Raw genomic sequence first — 16,903 nt, 5'->3', positions numbered from 1 at the left:
ATTTTTTTTAGAATGTGAAACCTTCTCGGTGATCCCAACGGTTTTTTCGAAAATCTAAAACCTTCGCGGGGGCACCAAATGTCTCTTTTTTTCAAGTAGAACCTTCTCGGGGGTCCCAAATGTATTTTTTTTAATGTAAAACCTTCTCGAAGGCCTCAAATGTATGTTTTCAAGAATGTCAAACCTTCTCAAGGGTCCCAAAAGTCGTTTTTAAAAATGTAAAACCTTCTCGGAGACGCCAACTGCCTTTTTTAAGAATATAACAATATAATCTTGGGGTTATTCAGTTTTGATAAGGGAATGTCGGCTCTGAGGAATGCTTCACATATAACGAGCGTTCAAATAAAAACGGCGTCAAGCTGGCTTTGTAAATGTGAATTTAGGGCTTACTGAATGATTCGTTCACATTTCGAAAGCCAATTTGACGTCGTTTTTATTTCAACGCTCGTTATATTACAATATTCTTCTTGATCTGGCATCTTCTGGATGTGGTAGAAAGATTCTGCTCCCAGACTTTGTGACTTCACATTAGTAGAATTCTTCAGCTTATTTTTGTGAAGGCTTGCCCCAATTAGCTGAGTTCTGAGTTATCGAAAACTTCTTATCATAGGTGACCTGAACAATAAAATTAATTCATATCGTGCATGCTTTATTTCTCGGGTTTAATTAAAAGCAATAAGATATCAATAAATCAAAGCAAATATTTGAAATCGGAATTAATAAATAAATAAAATAATGTTACCTTGAGAGGGGAACCAACAATACACCAATGTTTGAAATTTGGTGTGAAAATCAAACTCTAGCAGTGCTGCCAGCCCCTAGGCTTCAAATATCCGCTTTATAACATTAACAACAAATTAAAACACAATTTTAAATAATAAGCACCTATTTACTGTTCATTATCCATTTATTAACACAATAACGTAACACAATGTTAAATATGCCAGTGTTATAAACAATAAATGTCAAAAAAACATTTTTGACATCTGATGTAATCAGGATATTGGCAACGTCGCAACCATTTGGCGGGATAGCGTCATTGTATTTGTACCCGGTCGGATTTCATCAACTGTTCTACAATCACAACTTATTTGATTTCATACCGAGTGTTGCAACAATAACAAAAAATGGGTGATAAAGGCGACGCCGGTGAGTAATCCGCTATAATTTTCTCCAATTCACGTATATCCATAACCTCAAACATAATAGCCGATTCTCGCCACTTTTTCTTAACACAAAAGGCCTGTTCGTGCACAAACCCACCCCAACCCTCCATAAACCCCATTTATAGCCCGCTTTGCCTCTTCCAGAGACCTTCGACGATGCCGTTGAAGAACGAGTCATCAACGAAGAATACAAAATCTGGAAGAAAAACACCCCTTTCTTGTACGACCTGGTGATGACACACGCTCTGGAGTGGCCATCCTTGACCGCCCAGTGGCTCCCCGACGTGACAAGACCCGAAGGCAAAGACCATTCCATTCACCGACTAATCCTGGGCACTCACACTTCGGACGAGCAAAACCACCTACTGATAGCGAGCGTGCAGCTGCCGAACGAAGACGCCCAGTTCGACGCTTCTCACTACGACAACGAGAAGGGCGAATTCGGGGGCTTCGGCTCGGTTTCAGGGAAGATAGAAATCGAGATTAAAATCAACCACGAGGGCGAAGTCAACAGGGCGAGGTACATGCCCCAGAACCCTTGCGTCATCGCCACGAAAACCCCCTCAAGCGACGTGCTTGTCTTTGATTACACAAAGCACCCCAGCAAGCCGGACCCCAACGGCGAATGTCACCCGGATTTGCGGTTGAGGGGGCACCAGAAGGAGGGGTACGGCTTGTCGTGGAACCCTAACCTCAACGGGTACTTGCTGTCGGCTAGTGACGACCACACGATTTGTCTGTGGGATATCAACGCCACTCCGAAGGAAAATCGGATTATTGATGCTAAGACGATTTTCACGGGGCACACGGCGGTGGTTGAGGACGTCGCTTGGCACTTGTTGCACGAGAGCCTGTTCGGGTCGGTGGCCGATGACCAGAAGTTGATGATTTGGGATACTCGGTGCAACAACACGAGCAAACCGTCGCACACTGTGGACGCACACACGGCTGAAGTTAACTGCTTGAGTTTCAACCCCTACTCCGAATTTATTTTGGCTACGGGGAGCGCCGACAAGACTGTGGCTTTGTGGGATTTGAGAAACTTGAAGCTGAAGCTTCACAGCTTTGAGTCGCATAAAGACGAAATTTTCCAAGTGCAGTGGAGCCCCCATAATGAGACCATTTTGGCGTCTTCAGGCACCGACAGGAGGCTGCACGTGTGGGATTTGAGCAAGATCGGGGAAGAACAGAGCCCTGAGGACGCGGAGGACGGGCCCCCCGAGCTGCTTTTCATCCATGGGGGACACACTGCCAAGATTTCAGGTAATTTCGATATTGTTGCTGTAGTTGTAAATTTATTTTGTGTGTAGATTTCAGCTGGAATCCCAACGAGCCCTGGGTCATCTGCTCAGTGTCCGAGGATAATATCATGCAGGTGTGGCAAATGGCCGAGAATATATATAATGATGAAGAACCTGAGCAACAGGCCGATATGGAGACTCCCGCTAATTAGGTGTTTTAACTTATTTTGTTAGTTTATAGTGTTACCTGTAATGTTTACATTCTTTCTTTGGAACATTTTCTTCATGTTGAAATGTGATTTTCTCAGTTTATGTCTGCACTTGTTTGCGCGCTGTAAAACCATGATTTTGGAGATAGATTTTAAGTATTTTTACAAATAAACAAGTAATCGTCAAAAAGTAGTTCTGAGTTTTATTACGAATTCCCCAAATTTGGAAAAGATGACGCAATTCACTCCAAAAAAAAAAAACAATTTACGTCAAAAAATAAATGGCAACGCTGTAACGTAAATATTTGTCAAAAAGTTGTACTTGGTCATGTTTGTCACTTCTCAACAATGAATTAAAATATTGTTGGTCTACTAGATCTTTCTGTCTATTTGGTATTTTATCTGTTTGTCTATCTGTCTCTTTTGTTTTGTCTATTCTGGTTTCGATTTCCTGTCAGCTATCTTTCAAATCTTTCCAATCTGTTTATCTTATTCTATTTATTCTGTCTTTCCTGTCTACCCAATCTGTCTTTTCTATCTATGCAATTTGCTTTCTTTTCTGTGTGATCTCTTTTTCTTGTGGATTTAGTATGTCTTTCCTGCGTATGTCATCTGTTCCATCTGTTCGTCATATCTGTCTCTCTTTCTTGTCTACCTGATATGTCTTTCTTTTACATCCGGTCTTTCTTTCAGGTTATATCAGGCGCCTTTCGTGCATATCTAATCTATCTTTCCTATCTATCTGGTCTGACATCGGTTTCATCCGTTTATCTATCTGTCTGTCTCTCTTTTTGTCTATTTGGTCTCTATTTTCTGTCTGTCTTTTCCTAATATCCCTATTTCCTGAAAATCCAGCTGTCTACCCTATCTGTTTATCTTATTCTATTTATTCTGTCTTTCTACTCTCCGGCCTGTCTTAATTTCCTGTCTACCCAATCTGTCTTTTCTATCTATTCGGTTTGTCTTTCTTTTCTGTATGTTCTGTTTTTTCTGTGAATCTAGTATTTTCCTGCGTATCCGGTCTGTCATTATTGTTTATCCTCTCCGTCATCTATTCCATCTGTAGTCCTATCTGTCCCTCTTTCTTGTCTGTCTGATCGGTCTTTCTTTTATATCTGGTTTATTTTTCAGGAACATCAAACGTCTTTCCTCTAGTCCTAGTCTGTCTTTCTTTTCTATCAGCTCTGTCTTTCCTGTCTATCTGGCCTGACATCTGTTTCATCTGTTTGTCTGTCCATCTGTCTCTTTTCTACATGATCGTTTTCCGGGTTGGAACCGTGTTAATTGAGTTTTTGGGCTCAACATTTCGCACACTTTCGTCCTTTTCGTCCTTCGTTATTTTCGTCCCTCCTCCTTTTTCGTCTCTCTTCCTGTTCATCCTTCGTTCTATTTTGTCCTTCGTCCTTTTTCATTCATCGTCCTTTTAGTCCTTCGTCCATATCGTCCTTCGTCCTTTGTCCATATCGTCCTTCGTCCTTTCAGTCCTTCGTTCTTTTCGTCTTTCGTCCTTTTCGTCCTTCGTCCTTTTCGTCCCTCCTCCTTTTCGTCCTTTGTCGTTTTTGTCCTTCGTCCTTTTCTTCTTTCGTCCTTTTCGTTATTCGTCTTGCGTCGTTTTTCGTCCTTCGTCCTTTTCCTCCTTTTAATCCCTTTTGTACTTTTCGTCCTTTTCGACCATTTCATCCTTTTCGTCCTTCGTCCTTTTCGTCCTTTTTGTCCTTCGTCCTTTTCGTCCTTCGTCTTTTTCGTCTTTCGTCCTTCGTCTTTTTCGTCTTTCGTCCTTCGTCCTTTTCGTCCCTCCTCCTTTTTCGTCCCTCCTCCTTTTCGTCCTTCGTCCTTTTCGTCCTTCGTTGTTTTCGTCCTTCGTCCTTTTCGTCATTCGTCCTGCGTCCTTTTTCGTCCTTCGTCCTTTTCGTCATTTTAATCCCTTTTGTACTTTTCGTCCTTTTTGTTCATTTCATCCCTTTCGTCCATATCGTCCATCGTCCTTTTCGTACTTGGTCCTTTTCGTCCTTCCTCCTTTTCGTTCTTTGTTCTTTTTGTTCTTCTTCCTTTTCGTCCTTCATCTTTTTCGTCCATCTTCCTTTTCGTCTTTCATCCTTTTTCGTCCTTCGTCCTTTTCGTCCTTCGTCGTTTTCGTCCATTTCGTCATTTTAATGCTTTTTGTCCTTTTCGTCCGTCGTCTTTTCGTCTTTTTCGTCCTTTGTCTTTTTCGTCCTTCGTCCTTTTCGTCCTTTTTGTCAATCGTCCTTTTCGTCCATCGTCCTTTTCCTCCTTCGTCCTTTTCGTCTTTCGTCCTTTTTCTTCCTTCGTCCTTTTTCGTCCATCGTTCTTTTCGTCCCTTTCGTCCTTCGTCCTTCGTCCATATCTACCTTCGGCCTTTTCGTCCTTCGTCCAAATCTACCTTCGTCCTTTTGGTCCTTCGTATTTTTCGTTGAAAAGAAGGAGGGACGAAAAGGACGAAAGACGAAAAGGACGAAGGACAAAAAGGACGAAGGACGAAAAGGGCGAAGAACGAAAAGGACGAAGGACGAAAAGGAGGGACGAAAAGAAGGAAGGACGAAAAGGACGAAAGACGAAAAGGATGAAGGAAGAAAAGGACGAAGGACGATATGGACGAAGGACCAAAAATACGAAGGACGAAAAGGACGAAGAACGATATGGACGATGGACGATTTGGACGAAGGACGATATGGACGAAAAGGACAAAGCATTAAAAGGACGATATGGACAAAGGACGACATGGACGAAAAAACGAAAAGACGAAAAGGTCGAAAAAACGAAAAGACGAAAAGGACAAAAAGCATTAAAAGGACGAAAGGACGAAAAGGCCGAAAGGACGAAAAGGACGAAGGACGAAAAGGACGAAGGACGAAAAGGACGAAAAAGACGAACAACGAAAAGGACGAAGGACGAAAAGGACGATGGACGAAAAGGATGAAATGGACGAAAAGTACAAAAGGGATTAAAAAGAGGAAAAGGACGAAGGACGAAAAAGGATGAAGGACGAAAAACGACGCTGGACGAATAACGAAAAGGACGAAAGACGAAAAGGATGAAGGATCAAAAGGATGAAGGACGATATAGACGAAGAACGAAAAAGGACGAAGGACGAAATGGACGAAGGACGAAAAGGACAAAAAGCATTAAGAGGACCAAATGGACGAAAAGGACGAAGGACAAAAAGGACGAAGGACGAAAAGGGCGAAGGACAAAAAGGACGATGGACGAAAAAGGACGAAGGACAAAAGAGGACGAAGTACAAAAGAGGACGAAGGACAAATGAGGACGAAGGGCAAAAAAGGATGAAAAGGACTAAGGACGGAAAGTACGATGGACGAAAAAGGACGAAGGACGAAAAAAACGAAGGACTAAAAGGACGAAGGACGATATGGACAAAGGACGAACGACGAAAAGGACGAAGGACGAAAAGGACGAAGGACGAAAAGGACGAAGGACGAAAAGGACGAAGGACGAAAAGGACGAAGGACGAAAAGGACGAAGGACCAAAAATACGAAGGACCAAAAATACGAGGGACGAAAAGGACGAAGGACGATATGGACGAAGGATGAAAAGGACGAAGGACTAAAAGGACGATGAATGAAAAAGGACGAAGGACAAAAAAGAACGAAGGACGAACAGGAGGAGAGACGAAAAAGGAGGAGGGACGAAAAAGACGAAGGACGAAAAGGACGAAAGTGTGCGAAACGTTGAGCCCAAAAACTCAATTAACACGGTTCCAACCCGGAAAACGATCATGTAGAAAAGAGACAGATGGACAGACAAACAGATGAAACAGATGTCAGACCAGATAGACAGGACGGTAGACGAAAAGGAGGGACGAAAAGAAGGAAGGGCGAAAAGGACGAAAAACGAAAAGGATGAAGGACGAAAAGGACGAAGGACGATATGGACGAAGGACCAAAAATACGAAGGACGAAAAGGACGAAGAACGATATGGACAATGGACGAAGGACGAAAAGGACGAAAAGGACCAAAGACGAAAAAGGACCAAGGACGAAAAGAACCAAGGACGAAAAAGGACCAAGGACAAAAAGGACGAGGACGAAAAGGACGAAGGACGAAAAGGACAAGGGACGAAAAAGACGAAGGATGAAAAGGGCGAAGAACGAAAAGGACGAAGAACGAAAAGGACGAAAGACTAAAATAACGAAGGACGACAAGGCCGAAGGACGAAAAGGACGATGGACGAAAAAGGACGAAGGACAAAAGAGGACGAAGGACAAAAGAGGACGAAGAACAAAAGAGGACGAAGGACAAAAGAGGACGAAGGGCAAAAAAGGATGAAAAGGACCAAGGACGAAAAGTACGATGGACGAAAAAGGACGAACAACGCTAAGGACGAAGGGCCACAAGGATGAAGGACGAAAGGGATGAAATACGAAGATTTTCGCCTCTGGTATGGTTGACATTCTGAATTACCGTGCTCTTTTGCCTTATTCTTAATCCTGCTCCTGAAGATGCCACTTACGAAAGTCTGCGAAACGTTGAGCCCAAAAACTCAGTTAACACGGTTACAACCGGAAAAACGATCATGTATTGATTCCGACCGTGCAAGCTTCCGAAATTATGTGTCTTTTTTGTTTATTTGGTCTCTATTTCCTGTCTGTCTTTTCCTTATATCTGTATTTCCTGAATGTCCAACTGTTTTTCAAATTTATCAGATCTCTTTATCTTATTTTATTTAATCTGTCATTCCAGTCTCCGGTCTGTCTTTCCTGTCTACTCAATTTGTCGTTTCAATCTATCCGGTTTGCCTTTCTTTTCTGTGTGGTCTGTTTTTCTCTTAAATCTAGTATGTCTTTCCTGGGTGTCCGGTCTGCCATTATTGTTTATCCAGTCTGTCATGTTTTCCATCTATTCATCCTGTCTGTCAATCTTTCCTATCTATCTGATATGTCTTTCTTTTATATCCGGTCTTTCTTTCAGGTACTAATTCAAGCGTCTTTCCTGTATACCTAGTCTGTCTTTCCTTTCTATCAGTTCTTTATCAATCTGTCTCTTATTTTTTCTGTCTAGTTATTTGTCCTCTATTTCTTGTTTATCTTTTCCCTATGTCCATATTTCCTGAATATCAAGCTGTCTTGTACATCTATCCGATCTGTTTATTCTATTTTCTTTAGTCTGTCGTTCCACTCTTCGGTCTGTCTTCCTGTCCATTCAATCTATCGTTTCTGTCTATCCGGCTTCTCCTGCTTTTCTTGTGGATCTCGTATGCCTCTCTTGAGTATGCGGTCTGTCATTATTGTTTATCCAATCTGTCATCTGTTCCATTTGTTCGTCCTATGTACCTTTCTTTTATACTTTTTTATATATATCTAGTCTGTCATCTGTTTGATATGTTTTCTGTCTATCTGGTCTCTGTTTCCTGTTTGTCTTTCATATCTAGCCGCTCTGTTTATCCTGTCTATACAGTATGTCTTTCCACCCTCTCATCTGTATTTATCCCATCTATCTTTGTTTTTCTTGTCTGTCTGGTACATTTTTTTCTGTTTATCCTATTTAGTTTACTTTTTCTATTTATTTGATCTATCTATTATACAGTAGACGCCGCTTAGTGTGATCAAAATGGCTTGGAACGGTCCCATGCAATACCAATGCATTACAGTTTTTCCGTTTATTGTGATCAATATTTCGCTTATTGTGATCAATCTCGCAATTTTTATACAAGCGGGAGTTGCTTTTTTGGAAAAGCGAGACGACCGAAACTACCTTAGTATTGTGTTTTAATGAACATTCATTGCTCGCAAAAGCTGCATTCGCTTATACTACTCACTTTATACAACCACAATCAGTGACAGACTTTAGTAATCAGTGCGTTTTCGTCTTGAACGAATTTTTGCTGTTTTAAATTTGAGTGGTACTTAAGTAAAAATGATCACGTCGAAACGACGAGATTTCAGCTTACCAGAGAAAAAAAAAATCTCAGCCCTTTCTTAACAAACTTCTAAAAACAACCAAAGGAAATCGGGGGTTCCTTTCTCAGAATGATAACCAAAGTTTAAAATAAATTCTAATGTTTATGTACCTTCATCTACCAGCATAATAAACACTGTCTTGTTCATGATTTTGCTTTGTTTCAAGTTCTACTGTCTTTGATGGTGGTTTTCGCTTATTATTATCAGTCGGTTAGTGTGATCAATTTGTCTGAGTCCCGAAGTGATCACATTAAGCGGCGTCCACTGTATTTCACTTCTTTTGGATTCTTTGAACTGATTTAAAAATAGTTTTAGAAGGTACTCCAGTAGTACAAGGTGGACATACTAAATACGAAGTTCAAAAATGAAGCAATGGAAAAGAAAGAGAATTCTATGTCAGTTATGAATGAAAAAAAGTGTCCTTGGAGACTGTATATCACAACACAGTCTATGATTCTGATTGATAAAACGAATTTAAATAAAATAAAAAAAAATATTGAAACAGTCTCAATTTGCTTAGGTCTTGAAAATTAAACCTGAAAAGCTATAAAGAAAAAAACACAAAACTATATCAGGAATACTTTATTAAAAAAAAAAACATACAAAACCTGCAACAACTTAAACTACTTCGGTCCAGTGAAATTTTTCTTCAACCCTTGCCAACACTGGTAGTACTTGGGGTCCAGCTTCTCACAAGTCTTCAGCCCCCATTCGGTCACCGCCAGCCCCAAACAACTCTCAAACATAAAAGCCTGAGTACCATCAGCAACCCGCTCCGGCTTCAACACAGCATTACTAGCACCTTCAAAACAATTAAAATCCGGACCGTGCGGTGTCATAATACTATGCAAAGTAGCTCCCCCCGGCTGAAAACTACCCCTCTTCGCCTCGTACTCCCCCAGTATCAACCCCATGAACTCCGACATGCAGTTCCTGTGGTAGTACGGCGGCCGGAAGGTATTTTCCTGGACGGACCAGCGCGGCGGGAAAATGACGAAATCTGCAATAGCAGTACCTTTTTTCTCGGATTGACAAGTAAGTACCGTGAAGATGGACGGGTCCTACAACAAAATTTAGGTACGTTTTTGGGTTTATTGTTAAGTGTGGGTGGCGTACGCAGTGGTCGAACGAAACCGAGTTGATCACCATGAATTTGCTCAGGTCGTACTTGTAGGGTACGTAGTTGCCGTACCAGGCCACCACGTCAAAAGGGCTGTGGTTCTGCTCATAGACGAAGAGTTTTCCTTGGAATTTGGCGACGACTTCGTAGTGGTCGACGTCGCGGTCTTCGTAGGCGGCGACTGGGGTTAGGAAGTCGCGCGGATTGGCTAGGCCGTTGGCGCCGATTGGACCCAAGTCGGGGAGGGTGAAGTGCTGGCCGAATACTTCGAGGATGTAGCCGCGAGATGGCTGAGTAATTTGTACGGAAAATCGCATGCCTTGTTGGATTACGCAGATTTCATTGGGGGCGACTTCTATTATTCCGAATTCGGTGGTGATTTTTAGGTTTCCGGTTTGTGGTACTGTAAAGTGTGTAAAGTTGGCAAGTGAAGAGTTTCTCTAATTTTTGACTACTAAGGTGTTGCGTAATATTTTTTGCACTGCCGACTGATTTCGGGTTTTTTGGAGTTCTGCTACTGGAACGTTCCAGAAACGGAATAGTCGCGAAGAAACCTTTTAAAGGGAGACCGTATTTCAACAAGAGTCGAGAAAAATAGAAAGTGTAGCAGAATTTTATTTCGAACAAAACAGAGTTAGAAGAGAGTTTACTAGATGAATTAAGCTAAAGATAGAAATTTCTTCATGTGTACTGAATAATTTCTAGTAGAATTTTATTCCACAACGGGAAAAATCAACTCAGAATACCGTAGAACAATAGATTGTCAAATAAACGAAATACGGATAGAATTCTATTTGAGAACGAGCCGGAAGAGAAAGTGGAGTTCTAGAACAGAATCCACTGTAATTCTAAAGGATTTCATTCAACGGAGACTCCACAATGGTAAATTTCGGTGGTGAAAAAGAAATCCAGTATCAAGAATGAGTCCAAAGACTTTTGCAAAAGTCCTAGAATATTCAAGAGTAAGAAGTTCTGAAGATATTTTGTTTGGAACTTTTGATTTCAAGCATTTTAATTGCAGTATCTAGATAATCTGGTATACTATATAACACATTAACTAACAAGAAAGGACTGAAAACTGAAATTTTCCATGAATTCACAATATTTCCAGATTGAAGATGATTTAAAAGAAGAAAAATAATAATAATCAGCCACAAAAAAAAAACATATCGAAGTGAATCAGAGGCATATGAGACAAATTCTAGAAGATTGTTCCAGAGAAACAGCTCATTCTGAGAATCTTCAATGTTGTAAATTAGCTCCAATCTAAAGAAAGAAACAGAAATTTTTGAGAAAATTCTAGAAAAATAGAAAACTAGAAGCGATATTTGAGAAGACTTCCTGCCAGTAAGCGATGGAAAAGTAACATTTAGACTTCAGTTCGAAAACTCGTGTCGAAGAAAAATCCCCATTAAAAGAAGAATCGAGAAACTTCAGAAACATTGTTCCTGAAAAGAAGATTATCCTGACAATGTTCTACGAAAATTTATGAAGTGAGTTTAGTTACAAAGTGGCCGTAAGATGAAAATTCGACAAGGTTAGAAAATATAGAATGGAGACGAAACACGGATAGAATTCTGTTCTAGAAGAATTCTATTTGAGAACGAGCCGAGAAGAAAATTGGAGTTTTAGAGCAGAATCTACTGCCACTGTGTGGAGTAATTCTAAAGAATTCCATTCGACAGAGACTCCACGCTGGTAAATTTCGGTGGTGAAAAAGAAATCCAGTATCAAGAATGAATCCAAAGACTTTTTCAGAAGTCCTAGAATATTCAAGAGATAGAAGTTCTGAAGATATTTTGTTTGGAAACTTTTAATTTCAAGCATTTTGATTGCAGTATCTAGATAATTTGGTATACTATATAACACATTAACTAACAAGAAAGGACTGGAAACTGAAATTTTCCATGAATTCACAACATTTCCAGATTGAAGATGATTTAGAAGAAGAAAAATAATAATAATCAGCAACAAAAAAAATATCTAAGTGGATCAGAGGCATATGAGACAAATTCTAGAAGATTTTTCGAGAGAAACAGCTCATTCTGAGAATCTTCAATGTTGTAAACTAGCTCCAATGTCAAGGAAGAAACATAGAAATTTTTGAGAAAATTCTAGAATAATAGAACACTAGAAGCGATATTTGAAAAGACTTCCTGCCAGTGAGCGACGGAAAAGTAATATTTAGACTTCAGTTCGAAAACTCATGTCGAAGAAAAATCCCCATTAAAAGAAGAGTCGAGGAACTTCAGAAACCTTCTTCCAGAAAAGAAGATTATCCTGACAAAGTTCTATGAAAATCTATGAAATGATTTTAGTTACAAAGTGACCGTAAGATGAAAATTCGACAAGGTTAGAAAATATAGAATGCAGACGAAACATGGATAGAATTCTGTTCTAAAAGAATTCTATTTGAGAACGAGCCGAGAGGAAAATTGGAGTTTTAGAGCAGAATCTACTGCCACTCTGTGGAGTAATTCTAAAAAATTCCATTCGACAGAGACTCCACACTGGTAAATTTCGGTGGTGAAAAAGAAATCCAGTATAAAGAATGAATCCAAAGACTTTTGCAGAAGTCCTTGAATATTCAAGAGTTAGAAGTTCTGAAGATATTTTGTTTGGAAACTTTTGATTTCAAGCATTTTGATTGCAATATATAGATAATCTGGTATACTATATAACACATTAACTAACAAGAAAGGACTGAAAACTGAAATTTTCCATGAATTCACAATATTTCCAGATTGAAGATGATTTAGAAGAAGAAAAATAATAATAATCAGCCACAAAAAAAAAACATATCGAAGTGAATCAGAGGCATGAGACAAATTCAAGAAGATTCTTCCAGAGAAACAGCTCATTCTGAGAATCTTCAATGTTGTAAACACTAGCTCCAATGTCAAGGAAGAAACATAGAAATTTTTGAGAAAATTCTAGAATAATAGAAAACTAGAAGCGATATTTGCGAAGACTTTCTGCCAGTAAGCGACGAAAAAGTAACATTTAGACTTCAGTTCGAAAACTCGTGTCGAAGAAAAATTCCCATTAAAAGAAGAATCGAGAAACTTCAGAAACATTCTTTCTGAAATGAAGATTATCCTGACAATGTTCTACGAAAATCTATGAAGTGAGTTTAGTTACAAAGTGACCGTAAGATGACAATTCGACAAGGTTAGAAAATATAGAATGGAGACGAAACACAGATAGAATTCTGTTCTAGAAGATTTCTATCTGAGAACGAGCCGAGAGGAAAATTGGAGTTTTAGAGCAGAATCTACTGCCACTGTGTAGAGTAATTCCAAAGAATTCCATTCGACAGAGACTCCACACTGGTAAATTTCGGTGGTGAAGAAGAAATCCAGTATCAAGAATGAATCCAAAGACTTTTGCAGAAGACCTATAATATTCAAACGTTAGAAGTTCTGAAGATATTTTGTTTGGAAACTTTTAATTTCAAGCATTTTGATTGCAGTATCTAGATAATCTGGTATACTATAAAACACATTAACTAACAAGACAGGACTGAAAACTGAAATTTTCCATGAATTCACAATATTTCCAGATTGAAGATGATTTAGAAGAAGAAAAATAATAATAATCAGCGACAAAAAAAACATATCGAAGTGAATCAGAGGCATATGAGACAAATTCTAGAAGATTCTTCCAGAGAAATATCTCATTCTGAGAATCTTCAATGTTGTAAACACTAGCTCCAATGTCAAGGAAGAAACATAGACATTTTTGAGAAAATTCTAGAATAATAGAAAACTAGAAGCGATATTTGAGAAGACTTTCTGCCAGTAAGCGACGAAAAAGTAACATTTAGACTTCAGTTCGAAAACTCGTGTCGAAGAAAAATTCCCATTAAAAGAAGAATCGAGAAACTTCAGAAACATTCTTCCTGAAAAGAAGATTATCCTGACAAAGTTCTATGAAAATCTATGAAATGATTTTAGTTACAAAGTGACCGTAAGATGAAAATTCGACAAGGTTAGAAAATATAGAATTGAGACGAAACACTGATAGAATTCTGTTCTAGAAGAATTCTATTTGAGAACGAGCTGAGAGGGAAATTGGAGTTCTAGAACAGAATCTACTGTCACTGTGTAGAGTAATTCTAAAGAATTCCATTCGACAGAGAATCCACGCTGGTAAATTTCGGTGGTGAAAAAGAAATCCAGTATCAAGAATGAATCCAAAGACTTTTGCAGAAGTCCTAGAATATTAAAGAGTTAGAAGTTCTGAAGATATTTTGTTTGGAAACTTTTGATTTCAAGCATTTTTATTGCAGTATCTAGATAATCTGGTATACTATATAACATATTAACTAACAAGAAAGGACTGAAAACTGAAATTTTCCATGAATTCGCAACATTTTCAGATTGAAGATGATTAGAAGAAGAAAAATAATAATCAGCTACACAAAAAAAATATCGAAATGAATCAGAGGCATATGAGACAAATTCTAGAAGATTCTTCCAGAGAAACAGCTCATTCTGAGAATCTCCAATGTTGTAAACTAGCTCCAATGTCAAGGAAGAAACATAGAAATTTTTGATAAAATTCTAGAATGATAGAACACTAGAAGCGATATTTGAGAAGACTTCCTGTCAGTAAGCGACGGAAATGTAACATTTAGATTTCAGTTCGAAAACTCGTGTCGAAGAAAAATCCCCATTAAAAGAAGAATCGAGGAACTTCTGAAACATTCTTCCTGAAAAGAAGATTATCCTAACAATGTTCTACGAAAATCTATGAAGTGAGTTTAGTTACAAAGTGACCGTAAGATGAAAATTCGACAAGGTTAGAAAATATAGAATGGAGACGAAACACGGGTAGAATTCTGTTCTAGAAGAATTCTATTTGAGAACGAGCCGAGAGGAAAATTGGGGTTTTAGAGCAGAATCCACTGTCACTGTGTAGAGTAATTCTAAAGGATTCCATTCGGCTGAGACTCTACACTGATAAAATTTCGATGGTGAAGGACAAATCTAGTATCAAGATTGAATACAAAGACTTTCGAAGAAGTCCTAGAATATTCAAAGGTCAGAAGTTCTGGACACATTTTACTGGAAAACTTCTGATTTGAAGCATTTTGATTGCAGTATCTAGATAATCTGGGAGAAATTTTTGAGAAAATTCTAGAATAGTAGAACACTAGAAGCGATATTTGAGAAGCAAACGACAGAAGAGGAAAATTTGGACTTCAGTCTGAGAATTAGTGTCGAAGAAGAACCTCCATTGAAGGAAGAATCGAAGAAATTCAGAAATATTCTTCCAGAAAAGAAGATTATCTTGACAATCTTCCAAGATTAAATATAGGACAGAAAACAGAATATCAACGCATTTCTTGGAAGAAAATCTATGAAGTGAGTTTAGTTAAAACGCGACTGTTTAAAGAAAATTTGGCAAAGCTAGAAAATATTCTATTAGAATGGAGACGAAACACGGATAGAATTCTATTCTAGAAGAATTCTATTTGAGAACAAATCAGGAGGGAAATTGGAGTTCTAGAACAGAATTAACAACAGAATTACAACCGTGTACAGTAATTCTAAAGAATTCCATTCGACAGAGGTTCTATATTGGTAAATTTAGGCAGTGTAGAACAGATCCAGTATCGAGAAAGAATACAAAAACTCGAAAAAGTCATAAAATGTTCTAAAGTCAGAAGTTCTGGAGATATTGTTTGGAAACTAAAAAAAGATAGGAAAATTATTATTTCAATGTTAGATTACACCTAAAGTAGAAGCATTTTGACTGCAGTATCTAAATAATCTGGGAGAAATTTTTGAGAAAATTCTAGAATAGTAGTAAACTAGAAGCGATGTTTGAGAAGACTTCCTGCCAGCAAACGACGGACGAGTAAAATTTGGACTTCAGTCTGAGAACTGGTGTTGAAGAAAAACCTCCATTAAAGGAAGGATCGACGAAGTTCAAATGTGAAAAAAAAATCCCGGTTAGAGAAAGAAGAGAAAGACGAAAAAGATGGACACCAGAGCTGGAGTAAAAAATCGAGATTTCGGCACTGAATTCTTTTGTGTTATGAAGAACATCGACAGCTTTCTAGTAAAGGAACGCTCGAGAAACATAATTATTTTCGAAAGAGAGAGCATTTAAAGAGTATGAACTTAGAAACAGAGGAAAAAATCGAAAATATTAAGTAAGTATTTAAAGTTGTGAACAATTTACGATAAAATCTTGTCAAACCTAACAATAAAGCAGCATGACATTAATAACATCACAAAATGTTCTATTTTTAGTTTTCATTTTTCAAAAGTCGGCAGCGCAAAGGGTGGTAAATACAACCCGGAAATACATAAGGGGTGAACGCACCTATGAGGAAATCCCCGTCCGCATTGTAGAAGCACCGATCGGTCATTGATTTATTCGCAGAGTAGATATGAATGGCCAGCCCTTGTTTATTTTTAGGGTCACCAGCCCCTGCTAAGGTGTTCAGCCCGTTGACAAAATCTATACTTCCGCCGGCTCTGGGGAAGTCGAAAGGGTTCCACCGCATCTGCGATTAATAATTAAGTGAACGGAATGGAAATGTCAGGTGATTTACTTAATTTAAATTTTAAATGCTGTCTGGCATTAGCCTGATTAAAATTACAAATGGTGTTTAAAACGAGAAATTGGGTCATCATATTGCCGTAAAGCTACCCCCAATCTGGTAATTTATCAGGCGAATTTCAAAGTTTTATTCCAGTTTTACCTGATTGGGATCGGGTTCTGCGTCCGCCCAGTCATGGGTGACATTGGCTTTGTTAAAGGGCTTGAAGGGCGCGTGTCCCACTGAAGGCCTAATCCTGTACAGCCAACTCCTCCTGTTTTCGCTTCTTGGCGCGGTGAAGGCGCTCCCCGACAACTGCTCCGCGTACAGACCATAAGGGCACTTTTGTGGGTTGTTCTGGTTTCTGGGTAACGAATTGGGGCATCTTGGGTCTTCCGAGGAAAACTCGGACCCAAAACCGCTCAAATACTATACAAAAATGGTTAAATGCGCGAAAAACACAATCGTGTGGCTTACCTTGAGTGACATACTTAAGTCGGATAACAGTTGGATAAAGACTGAGGCGTCGTTTACTCGCCGCGGCATAAAATAACATTATGTAAATGACTTGTTTATGAAAATATCTCGCGATAGTAACAAATAATGATTGAGCAGTTTTGAGGAATTTTGATAAACAGGTGTGAGGGTTAGTTATGGGCGTATTACAATGAAAA

At 38.9% G+C, this 16,903-nt stretch overlaps 3 protein-coding genes across 3 annotated transcripts; 2 read left to right on the top strand and 1 right to left on the bottom strand.

The window, feature by feature from the left end:
* Positions 1–999: 999 nt before the first annotated feature.
* Caf1-55 (Chromatin assembly factor 1, p55 subunit) lies at positions 1,000–2,809 on the top strand. The gene is made up of 3 exons (XM_064060761.1): positions 1,000–1,149; positions 1,311–2,429; positions 2,477–2,809. Exons 1-3 carry the CDS (start codon positions 1,128–1,130, stop codon positions 2,617–2,619), a joined length of 1,284 nt encoding a protein of 427 aa, XP_063916831.1. The 5' UTR covers positions 1,000–1,127; the 3' UTR covers positions 2,620–2,809.
* A 2,875-nt stretch (positions 2,810–5,684) lies between these two features.
* Positions 5,685–6,203, top strand: LOC135131718 (cylicin-2-like). Its single transcript, XM_064059565.1, has one exon. The coding sequence runs from the start codon at positions 5,685–5,687 to the stop codon at positions 6,201–6,203; it is 519 nt and encodes a 172-aa protein (XP_063915635.1).
* A 2,917-nt stretch (positions 6,204–9,120) lies between these two features.
* LOC135132988 (homogentisate 1,2-dioxygenase) lies at positions 9,121–16,874 on the bottom strand. Its single transcript, XM_064061209.1, has 5 exons — positions 16,717–16,874; positions 16,392–16,658; positions 16,010–16,193; positions 9,670–10,076; positions 9,121–9,614 (listed from the first exon to the last, which is right to left on the bottom strand). Exons 1-5 carry the CDS (start codon positions 16,783–16,785, stop codon positions 9,177–9,179), a joined length of 1,365 nt encoding a protein of 454 aa, XP_063917279.1. The 5' UTR covers positions 16,786–16,874; the 3' UTR covers positions 9,121–9,176.
* Between the last annotated feature and the right edge of the window lie 29 nt (positions 16,875–16,903).

The sequence above is a fragment of the Zophobas morio genome, unplaced genomic scaffold (assembly GCF_036711695.1).
Source record: "Zophobas morio isolate AGI-343-1 ecotype UQ-CSIRO unplaced genomic scaffold, CSIRO_AGI_Zmor_V1 ptg000021l, whole genome shotgun sequence".
Taxonomy (NCBI): domain Eukaryota; kingdom Metazoa; phylum Arthropoda; class Insecta; order Coleoptera; family Tenebrionidae; genus Zophobas; species Zophobas morio.
The sequence above is the reverse complement of the archived record's forward strand: the minus strand, read 5'-3'. Positions and strand labels throughout refer to the sequence as shown.

What these genes read in the sequence shown, in the direction of transcription:
- LOC135131718 (XM_064059565.1), top strand. Translation starts at nt 5,685, where the DNA reads ATGAAGGACGATATAGACGAAGAACGAAAAAGGACGAAGGACGAAATG.
- Caf1-55 (XM_064060761.1), top strand. Translation starts at nt 1,128, where the DNA reads ATGGGTGATAAAGGCGACGCCG. An exon ending in GGGTGATAAAGGCGACGCCG is followed by an intron (nt 1,150 to 1,310) that starts GTGAGTAATCCG and finishes TGCCTCTTCCAG; the next exon opens with AGACCTTCGACGATGCCGTT. An exon ending in ACACACTGCCAAGATTTCAG is followed by an intron (nt 2,430 to 2,476) that starts GTAATTTCGATA and finishes TTTTGTGTGTAG; the next exon opens with ATTTCAGCTGGAATCCCAAC.
- LOC135132988 (XM_064061209.1), bottom strand. Translation starts at nt 16,785, where the DNA reads ATGTTATTTTATGCCGCGGCGAGTAAACGACGCCTCAGTCTTTATCCA. An exon ending in CTGTTATCCGACTTAAGTAT is followed by an intron (nt 16,659 to 16,716) that starts GTCACTCAAGGT and finishes ATTTTTGTATAG; the next exon opens with TATTTGAGCGGTTTTGGGTC. An exon ending in GGACGGGGATTTCCTCATAG is followed by an intron (nt 10,077 to 16,009) that starts GTGCGTTCACCC and finishes CACACTTTACAG; the next exon opens with TACCACAAACCGGAAACCTA.